Raw genomic sequence first — 10,263 nt, forward strand, 5'->3', positions numbered from 1 at the left:
AAAGGCATAAATTTCTCAAACCACACTCACAGAGTATCTTTCTCTTCTTCTCCATTCAACAATGTTTTAAATTCACACATCAATACATGATGACAAATAGGTTTTGAATAATTCATTTCACATCTCATTTTGTCAATTCGAACACCAATATGAAACAAGAATTTAAAATCCATAAAAGTCAAAATATAAAACCAAAGGACATGATCAAAGGCAATGAGAGAATATTCTTGTCGAAAGAGTGATTTCTTTTTGAAATTCTTTTTGGAGCGTTGATGTTTCAGTACAACAACAAGTTCATGATCATCCAATTGGTCCAATAAGGCAAAAGACATTTTTTTTATAATTTTTTTTAATATTTCAATGAATGTAAAATTTCAAAATTGTTGAATGAATTGAAATCGATTTTGATTACTTCTTTTCCAAACGAACGTTTCATTAAAAAGACGACAATTTGAAACGAGCTCGAAGTTTGGTCTCTCTGTGTGTGATCTTGTCTGATGAGTGCACCTTTGCCAAATTCAATCCACATTTTTCACGTGCTGTCAACTGTCATAAAAAAATGATTGAAAAGCCAAGAACCAGCGGTGACTCTTCACAACAACAGCCACTGTTCAACCACATTCCCCATTCCTACCGACTCCACTTTGCTTATTTTTCCAATGTCAGCTCCAGTCAAAAGGACATTTCCTCCTCATGTATGGATTCATCTCCTCCTCCCAAACATGAATCCCATCACTATTCCACACTCGTTCTTGCATCCTCTTCCCATACAACAACAACAACAACAACATTGAATTCTGTCACGTCATCTGTTCATTCTCCACAACAACAATCATCCTATGAATCTATTTCTTCTTCTTGGATGATGACATCTTCTCCGTCTTCCGCCAATTTCCTCCTCTCTTCAAAATTAAATCCCAAATTAATTCCCTATAAATCCTTTCATATTGAGGATCGAAAGGAGTTGAATCATTCATTGAATCATTCACTCGTAGATGATGCTTCTACAACGAATAGTACAACTCTAAATTCTAATCATCATGGTGGTGATGATGGAAATGGTCTCTCACTCTATGAATACACACTTCATTCCATCACTCATAGGATGAGTCATCATTCACAACAACAACAACAACAACAACATTCACAACAACATCAACACCATTCAGATATCGCTGCCACATCTACTTTCAAACAACATTTCAGCAATAATACCATTCCATCAATCTCTCCAACAACAATAGCTTCACATCATCATGGAACGACACCATCATCACTTCACACCACATCCACTACAACACCAATGACTCCTCCTCCTCCTCCTCATTATTTGAGTCATCATTATTCAGTGTCACCTGTGCAATCACCTGCCTCTGAATCACATTTGAATACGAGTACTTCATTTTCAGATTTTGAAGATTTGGTTTTAATGCAAAAGAGAAATGAAGAAATATTGGATGATGACCTGATGGAGGATGATGAGGATTTGACATCTGACAGTGAAGATGAAGATAATATCGAGTATTGTGTTGCAAGATATATTCATTTTGGTGAAAATTCTGAAACATTGATTCAATCTGTTTTGAATAATGAAGGAGAGTTGAAAAAGAAGGTATGTGTGAACCATGATGTGTTTTTAATCATTGTTGTAAATATTTCATGTCACAATTCCAGTTCGTTGAATTGCTTTCACTTTCCTATCATGTCAATATCGCTCAACTCTATGACTTGTATTTGGTGGTAGATGAAAGTTCAAATCCATTCAAAATTACTGGTCTACTCTATACGATGGAATATATACCATCGAGTATCAAATTAACAGAATTACTTTTGAGTCCTACTGTCAGTACTTCAACCAATTCTACTATTGCTTCAACTGTCAGTACTTCAACTCAACAATCATCTTGTCAAAAGAGTGTAATGCATTCAATGAATCATACTTTTATGGAAAATGCATGTGTGACACCAGATTGTGCAGTTCACATATTTAATCAATTCTTAGAAGTCTTGATGATGTTTCACTCTAAAAACAAGGTCTTTCCAAACAAGTTCATGACAAGTCATTTATTAGAAAATAACATGTTCATCAGAGGAAATGTGTCCAGTGAATTACAAAAACATGTTGGAATTTATTTGAATGTTGAAAGTTATTTATTGTCAATATTGAATCAAAGTGTTGTTGTTGTTGAACAAGACATTGAATCTGGCAAGATGGAAAATATATGGAATGCAGGCTATTTACTTTTCAAACTCATTGTTCAAAAAGATTGTCCCAAGTTAACGATGGGTTCGATCGATGAAGAAAAAACAAATTCCATTCTTGAAGAGAATTGCAGTGATCGAAGAATTGTGTCACTTGTCATGAATATTTTAACCAATGACACCAGTAAGAGACCACAAAGTGTGTCAGAAATTCTCTATTCACCATGGTTGTTACGATTTAAAAAATTTAGATTGTTCACAGACATGAAACAACGACAACAACTCATTGAATCCATGAATCATCAAATTCAATTCCATGAACGAATGAAAACAACAATGAATCAGTTATTGACTCCACTTTTGTCATCAAGACATTTGACAGCAGATCATCAGGAGAATGAGACTGGAAATGTCGTGAATGGTGGCCTCAACATTACGGCAACAACGACAGCATTGACAAATTTAGACTCGAATCGAATCATGAATGGAAGTGCTTCTGCTGCTCGTCATCCAAGAAAAGGAACTTTGACTGCTGTGAATCAAAAGAAGAGAATGAGTTTGAAATTGTACTATTCAACTGTATCTGCTGAATTGAATCAGCATCAACATGAAGAAGCTCATCAAACGAGAAATGGTGCTGCAAGTCCTACCTCATCGCCTCTCACTCGAAAGAATTCATCAAAATCCAATTTGATGGTTGGCATGTTTAAACATCAAAAATCAAAAACAGAAGTGTCAAAACCATCTCGTGATCCAAAAGAGAATGTTAATGTTGATGAATATTATCAATTGATGTTAAAGCAACAGAAACAAAGCTTTAAATTTGACACCAGTGTTAAGCATAACTACTTTGGAGTGACCAATAATCAAAAGACGGTTACATTGCTTCAAAACAAGATGTTTGGATCGGATTACTACACGATTCGGTATGTGTTTGTTTTGAAATGTGTTTGTTTTGAATTGTTTTATTATTAATAACATTGTTAATCATCCAATGTCATACACTTTAGCTGTGAACAAAAGATCACTCCACTAAATAACGAAATTCAAATCAAAATTGACAAGGTGAACGCCGACAATGAAATTGTTGTTGGGATAATTTCAAAAGACTACGACCACAAAATTTCAACCAGAAGTGGAATTTTAGGCAGTAAAAAGCTGCCCAATTCTTACGGCCTCAATTTTGTTTCTGGTCAGGTAGGCCACAACGATCAATGGAACAAGTTTGCCAAAAGTAAGCTGCTAAGAGATAAGGCGATCGTGGTTCTAAACTTCAATTTCGATAAGAGAAGTTTGAATGTCAAAATGATTCTAGATGATGCCATCTCTGATTTAGGCACATGTTTTGATGATAGTATTGACATCAAGATTGAATGGTATTTTGCTGTTTCCCTTTACCGAGAAAAGACTGCCCTCACGATTGTATAATAAATTCAAATCTTGTGACGAGTGTAATTATGAATCCTCGACCTTTGTATCAGCAACGTTTCGAAAACCAGTTTATTCAAATTAGTAGTCAGCTGGTTGTTCTTCAGCGTTTGCTTCACCCTCAGCATTTTCATCGAATTCTCCATCTTCTTCAGCTGTAGCATCTTGGTATTGTTGGTATTCAGAGACCAAGTCGTTCATGTTGGATTCAGCTTCAGTGAATTCCATTTCATCCATACCCTCACCAGTGTACCAGTGCAAGAAAGCCTTTCTTCTGAACATGGCAGTGAATTGTTCAGAGACTCTCTTGAACATTTCTTGAATAGCAGTGGAGTTACCAATGAAAGTAGCGGCCATCTTCAAACCTCTTGGTGGAATGTCGCAAACAGATGACTTGATGTTGTTTGGAATCCATTCAACAAAGTATGAGCTGTTCTTGTTTTGAACGTTGAGCATTTGTTCATCAACTTCCTTAGTACTCATTCTACCTCTGAACATGGCAGAAGCGGTCAAATATCTACCGTGTCTTGGATCAGAAGCAGCCATCATATTCTTAGCATCGAACATTTGTTGAGTCAATTCTGGGACAGTCAAAGCTCTGTATTGTTGAGATCCTCTTGAGGTCAATGGAGCGAATCCGATCAAGAAGAAGTGAAGACGTGGGAATGGAATCAAGTTAACTGCCAACTTTCTCAAATCAGAGTTCAATTGACCTGGGAAACGCAAGCAGCAAGTAACTCCAGACATGACAATTGAGACCAAATGGTTCAAATCGCCAAATGTTGGTGTAGTAAGCTTCAAAGTTCTAAAGCAAATATCATACAAAGCCTCATTGTCAATACACATGACTTCATCAGCATTTTCAACAAGTTGGTGAACAGAGAGAGTAGCATTGTATGGTTCAACGACAGTATCAGAGACCTTTGGTGATGGGAAGACAGAGAAGGTCATCATCATTCTGTCTGGATACTCTTCTCTAATCTTGGAAATCAACAAAGTACCCATTCCTGAACCAGTACCACCTCCCAATGAGTGAGCAATTTGGAAACCTTGCAAACAGTCGCAGCTTTCAGCTTCCTTTCTCACCACATCCAAAACTGAATCAATCAATTCAGCTCCTTCAGTGTAGTGTCCCTTAGCCCAGTTGTTACCTGCTCCGGTTTGACCAAAGACAAAGTTATCTGGTCTAAAGATTTGACCGTATGGACCAGCTCTGACAGAGTCCATTGTACCTGGTTCCAAGTCCATCAAAATTGCACGAGGGACATATCTTCCACCAGTTGCTTCATTGTAGTAAACATTAATTCTTTCCAATTGCAAGTCGGAATCACCACCGTATGCACCAGTTGGATCCACACCGTGTTCATCAGAGATGACTTCCCAGAATTTAGCACCAATTTGATTACCACATTGGCCTGCTTGGATGTGCACAATTTCTCTCATGGTTGTTGTTGTTGCTGAGATGTTGTAGTTGTTGGTTTTTTTGCTAAGGCTTGCTCTGGGAAGGTTGGCGGTTTAAGGAAAAAACGACTGTAAAGTTTACAACTCCAATAGCCAATGGTTTGTTTTGGCGCACTGAACTATGAACTCGTACGACGAGCCAACACAACCAAATTAGTATTAATTTTTGTAATAATTGACATTATGCAACAGAGCTCGAGTTTGGTGAGATTTATACTACAAATTTTGTCAAACTGTTGTTTGTGTTGATAACATACACCCTGTCATCTACTTATTTTTTAGCCATTGTTTCCAATCGATCAACTTGTTTCTCAATAGCAACTACAAAAGCTTCCAACTTTTTCAGATATTCGGGATCTAACACATCATCTGTAGATAATTTTGCTGTTCCAGAAGATTTTAATGGCACAGATGGAGTGGTGCTGCTACTTGGAGGAGGTGTTGCTACCTTTTGTGGTGAAGACTCTTTTGGTGATGACGATGATGACTTATCGGATGGAGGCACTGCAGAAGCTGATTCTTTCATTGGAGTTTGTGTTGAAATTGCTCCTTTCTTTTGTGGAGGAACACTGAAAGTAGTGGATGGAGGTGTGGCAACCTTCTGTGGTTCCTGTGTGGGTGCTGTGGTTTTTGGTTCTTCCTTTTTCACAGTGGAAGAAGTGGTGGAGACTGGTTTTTTAACAGGTACCGATGAGTTGTTTGCTTCTTGTGATTTATTCTCCCATTGACTGAGCAATCCTGCAATTTTGCCTGGCATCTTGTTGTTGTTGTTCTGTGAAATTTGAATATTTTTTTAATTGATGAAATTTGCGATGGTGTGATGACTGATGACTGCCAAAGTACAAAGAAAGACAAGCTCACAGCATTACAACCAATTTTTTCATCTCAAGAATAGCTCTCCTTTCACCTTTTCCAAATCTCTAACATGAATCATGACCATGACAACAAACATCAAATAGAAAAGAGCAACACCCAAGAAAACAAATCCTCCAGATTGCCAGAACAACTGATGAATGAAGAGAGGAGTGTCAGCAAATCCGTGCATGATTGCGAGATTGGCAATGACTAAGGTAATAATGCTCACAGCTCCACCAAAACCACATAGAGTTGCAAACATGTACTTGCGATTGGTTCTCATATTTTCTATCCATTTGATTTTTGGAAATACAAAGAACATTAGGATTGCCTCCAAGATGATCAAGCAACAATTAATCCAAGCCCTTTTTGTCAACAAGATCATGAATGTTTAAGAAAAATTGAAAAGTTGAGAAAAAACTTACCATGCCAACCATCTCCACCATAAATCATGCCACAAAGCAATAAATGTGAAAATAATCCACACGCTCCAAACTTTTGATTTGCTTCCTCCAAGAGGAATATAGAGATACTTTAGAATCCACAAGTACAAGGATCTATGCCACGATCTCCAAAAATCTGACACCAAATAATTATTATTCACGCATCGGTTCATATTCTCTGGAGGATTAATTCCATCCCAAAGCGACCATAACCTAAAAAGTCTCCAAATGATTAAAAATTTCATATACATAAATGTAAGAGTGGATATGCCAACACACCCTACATCAAATGGAGCGAGACTTGCTTGAGGTCCAACCCATGAATTAGATTTCCACAGACCCTTTTCATTAAATCCAACAGTGTAAAATAGGTGAAGATATATTTCGAGTAATACAATGTAAGAGATCAATCGGATGGTGTGCCATATTAATTGCTTATATGAAAGCTCTTTTGAGTTGAATATTTAACATAGGATATGAATGCAGTATAGCCACACACTGGTCCTCCCACAAATAATGGTACATAGAAAAGATACGCAAAATAATGTAATAAATTAAAATCAGCTTCAACATTCAATGTTGATTCTTGTCTTTGACGATATTCAGACCACTTTTCTTCGTCTTTTTTTAACAGATATGCCATCTGAGGGTACCTTTCGAAGTTGTTCAGAATAATCCATATTGTAGCTAATGAGTCTACAAAACATGATATTGAAATAGGTTTCCCAGCTGAGCACGCCTCTATTACTCTCCAAGTAGGAAGGTAAAAAGAAATTATAAAATCGATATCCATCATAGTATTTGCTTGTGAATAATATTGATAAATTAAATAACCAGGAAAATAAATCATTGAGCTTGCTTTTCTTGAATACTTTTCCAATTCCATAATTAAAAGAGCAATTGCTATTAGAAAGATTGAGCAGTTTCCGTACAGAAAATACACAAATCCAATGGAAAATACTATATTATAAATTAATATTGGTTTAACATTCTGAATTCAAATCATTGTAATGTGTGTGACAGTGTCCACAACACACTTACAGTTGGAAATATGAAGTGTCTTATTGCTCTAGAAATCGACACGAAAATTACTGCTCCTATTAAAAGCATTGGTATGAATTGTCGAAAGCTGTCCCACTGTGGATCTGTCAAATCCTATTCATTTGCATCATCATCATGAATAATAAATATTTGAAATTTTGAAGTTTAAGTCTCGTATAGGATGATTATCGGAATAGACTACAAACCTGAAGCATGCCCATAAACCATCCTTCTCTCAGTCGTAATGGAAAGAAAACATTTCCATATTGAACAAATTCTCTAGAAATATTGTATGATCTGTAGATGATCACAAGAGCACCAAGAATTGTAACAACAAGGCTCACATAGAATAATGGTTTTGGAATGATTGGCTCATACTTTTTTCTACTAGTAGCCGGAGCAGAAGAAGATAACATGTTTTCTTCTCCAGAAGTTGTTGTTATTGGTGATGGTGATTCCAAAATAATGGGACTACAATGAGATGAGTCGACTGGCGAGTGTGCGGGTTGATGGTTCCTCTCGTTGTTCATACACCTATTTTTGTTGTCTCTTCAATCAGATGATCCGAGTGGTCAGGCGATGAAACTCCTCATACTTCCTGCATGATCCAAATGAATGACAAAAATCATCTTGTTGGACTTTTCGCAGAATGCAAAAGTAAAGGAACAAAATTTGATGATTATACCATTTTCCTTACCTTAACAGGCATCATCCAAATGTTTACACAATTTTAGATGTTTCAAAACACTCAAGTATCAATGTCTCTATCCAAGTGCAAACCAGATTATGTTATCTTCAGTTTTTACAAATGGTTCGGATATCCAACAGGTATCGGCGTTTTATGAATTCGTAAAATGAAAAATCTATGTCAATGGAGCAAAAGTCGTTCACATCTACAATGAAGATAACATTGGAAAGACAAGCATGATCATGAATATGAACGTTTTTAACAGCAGAGGACAAACGGTTGAATACTCTCAAGAACTATTGTTCTCTCGAATTGTTCAATATCAGAATTGGACAGTTTCAGGAGTTATCCAATTAAGGGATGTGGGGCCATGAAACTCTTTCAAGAACACAGATACGATACACACAAAAATGTGACCAGTTGGAATTAACACAACGATACAGGAACTTACTTGGATTGAGATTGGGCAATTCTCTTTACCATGTTGGATGATGCAACTTTTTGTGGACGATGGCATTATGAATATTCTGTGTACTCGGATGACGTCAATGAAAAACTCATGCTTTATTGGCAAATCGGTTCGACTCGTTCGAAGAAAAAAGAGTGACAATGAAATCCTCGTTTTCCAATGAGGGACTGTTTTTAATTTTAAATGAGTCTTCGTTGATCGATCTAAATCAATGATTGAAAAACTCTCAAAGTGCCACTGCAAACAACAACCAAAACTCAACCGATAGTATTGAGTGGTTATTCGATCAGACGAGACCAAACATTGTAATTCGAGGACTGGAAGCTTATGAAGAAGGCTAATAAAAACTCAAACAAGAACCTTTAAAAACTCTCAAACATACAGAAAACAAGAACATGGTGCAATGTTTGGTGTTTTGGCCAATCATTACATCAGTACTTAAGGAAGTGATGAGAAACCTGTAATGATGAAATTTTATTGAAAACAATGTACAATAAGACGAGCAGAAATTTAAAATTTTCCTTGAATTCCTTCTCCATTGGCATTCGAATTCGACGATTATTCATATTCATCAATATTGTCGATAAATGTAGCAAATATGGGTGTAATGTCATCCTGTTCCTCGAGTTTGATGATAGCATTTAATGCTGTCTTAAATGTCATATTATTTTTTGCATATTTTTTCCAAAATTTTACGAAATATTGTCTTCTTTGAGTCCCAATTAAGTTGCAACTATCGATAGAATCTTTGACAGTTGTGTCTGCAAAGTAGACAAAAACTTTCAACAAGGATTCATAGTCATAGATTTTGAGATAGGTTGAGGTTAATCTGTGTGTCCAATGTTCAGAATATTGTTCTGCGCAAAATGTTGAAGTGCCTGCAAAGTTTGAGTGGTGTTCTTCAATCCTTACAGAGAATCCAAAATCAATTAATAATGGAGTACTATCTGTTTTCATTATATTTTGAGGCCTAATATCTCTATGTAACACACCTGCTTGGTGAAAACTTTTTACCAATTCCACCAAAGCTTTCATTTCTGATTTAGATAAAGATGTACAGGGATAACACTTTTCCATCACAATCCAATAATTTCCATGCTCAACAATTTTTGGAAGAGGATTCACTCCTTTCTCGTCCAAAAAAGTAATAGTTTTTGTTTCTGTAATGATATGTGTGTTGTCGCTTGGTGTTTTGGCAAGTTTAATAATCTTACCATCTCCAAAATCAAACACCAACGACGTTGCTCCTGCAGTAATAAATTTTCCAAGTGTAAAGGTTCGATTGTCTGTCCATGTTTGTTGTGTTGGAGTGTTTAAAAGTCTTTTGAGATAACTATATCCATCAGAGTTCTGAATTCCAGTGGAGAAAAGACTCAATTTTGGACTTCTTGTGGTGATAATATTTTCCTCGCCCAGTTCTGTCATCGATTTTCTCATCTTCACAAAAATAATGTCCTTGAAGTTTGAAACGAATCCAAAAACATAGGACTTGTAGCTATCTTTGAGTGCCCTAAACATGTAATCACAAAGCTGGCCAAGGATATGTGGTGTTTCAATCACTTTTGTATCCTTTTTCAATTCTAAAAAACCTAGCGCCAAATGTTCTATTGCTCTGGGATCATTTTCTGTTAGGTTAAACATTTTGGGAATAAACGTAAAGTCGGGCTTTCTGTTAT

At 36.3% G+C, this 10,263-nt stretch overlaps 5 protein-coding genes across 5 annotated transcripts in view; 1 reads left to right on the forward strand and 4 right to left on the reverse strand.

The window, feature by feature from the left end:
- Positions 1-559: 559 nt before the first annotated feature.
- On the forward strand, positions 560-3,630 carry FDP41_005505 (uncharacterized protein; the record flags this gene model as incomplete). Its single annotated transcript, XM_044709037.1, has 3 exons — positions 560-1,612; positions 1,675-3,128; positions 3,213-3,630. 3 exons carry the CDS (start codon positions 560-562, stop codon positions 3,628-3,630), a joined length of 2,925 nt encoding a protein of 974 aa, XP_044560224.1.
- Positions 3,631-3,711: 81 nt separating this feature from the next.
- FDP41_005506 (uncharacterized protein) lies at positions 3,712-5,073 on the reverse strand (the record flags this gene model as incomplete). Its single annotated transcript, XM_044709038.1, has 1 exon — positions 3,712-5,073. The coding sequence occupies one exon, from the start codon at positions 5,071-5,073 to the stop codon at positions 3,712-3,714; it is 1,362 nt and encodes a 453-aa protein (XP_044560225.1).
- A 289-nt stretch (positions 5,074-5,362) lies between these two features.
- Positions 5,363-5,848, reverse strand: FDP41_005507 (uncharacterized protein; the record flags this gene model as incomplete). Its single annotated transcript, XM_044709039.1, has 1 exon — positions 5,363-5,848. The coding sequence occupies one exon, from the start codon at positions 5,846-5,848 to the stop codon at positions 5,363-5,365; it is 486 nt and encodes a 161-aa protein (XP_044560226.1).
- A 968-nt stretch (positions 5,849-6,816) lies between these two features.
- FDP41_005508 (uncharacterized protein) lies at positions 6,817-7,846 on the reverse strand (the record flags this gene model as incomplete). Its single annotated transcript, XM_044709040.1, has 2 exons — positions 6,817-7,380; positions 7,637-7,846. The coding sequence occupies 2 exons, from the start codon at positions 7,844-7,846 to the stop codon at positions 6,817-6,819; spliced, it is 774 nt and encodes a 257-aa protein (XP_044560227.1).
- A 1,299-nt stretch (positions 7,847-9,145) lies between these two features.
- Positions 9,146-10,263, reverse strand: part of FDP41_005509 (uncharacterized protein) — a gene marked incomplete at both ends in the record, with an annotated part of 1,354 nt that continues 236 nt past the window's right edge. Inside the window, one exon of the mRNA XM_044709041.1 lies at positions 9,146-10,212. Within this exon, the coding sequence (XP_044560228.1) occupies positions 9,146-10,212 (1,067 nt within the window). The remainder of the gene's footprint in view (positions 10,213-10,263) is intronic.

This window comes from Naegleria fowleri, assembly GCF_008403515.1.
Source record: "Naegleria fowleri strain ATCC 30894 chromosome Unknown tig44, whole genome shotgun sequence".
Lineage (NCBI taxonomy): Eukaryota > Heterolobosea > Eutetramitea > Acrasida > Naegleriidae > Naegleria > Naegleria fowleri.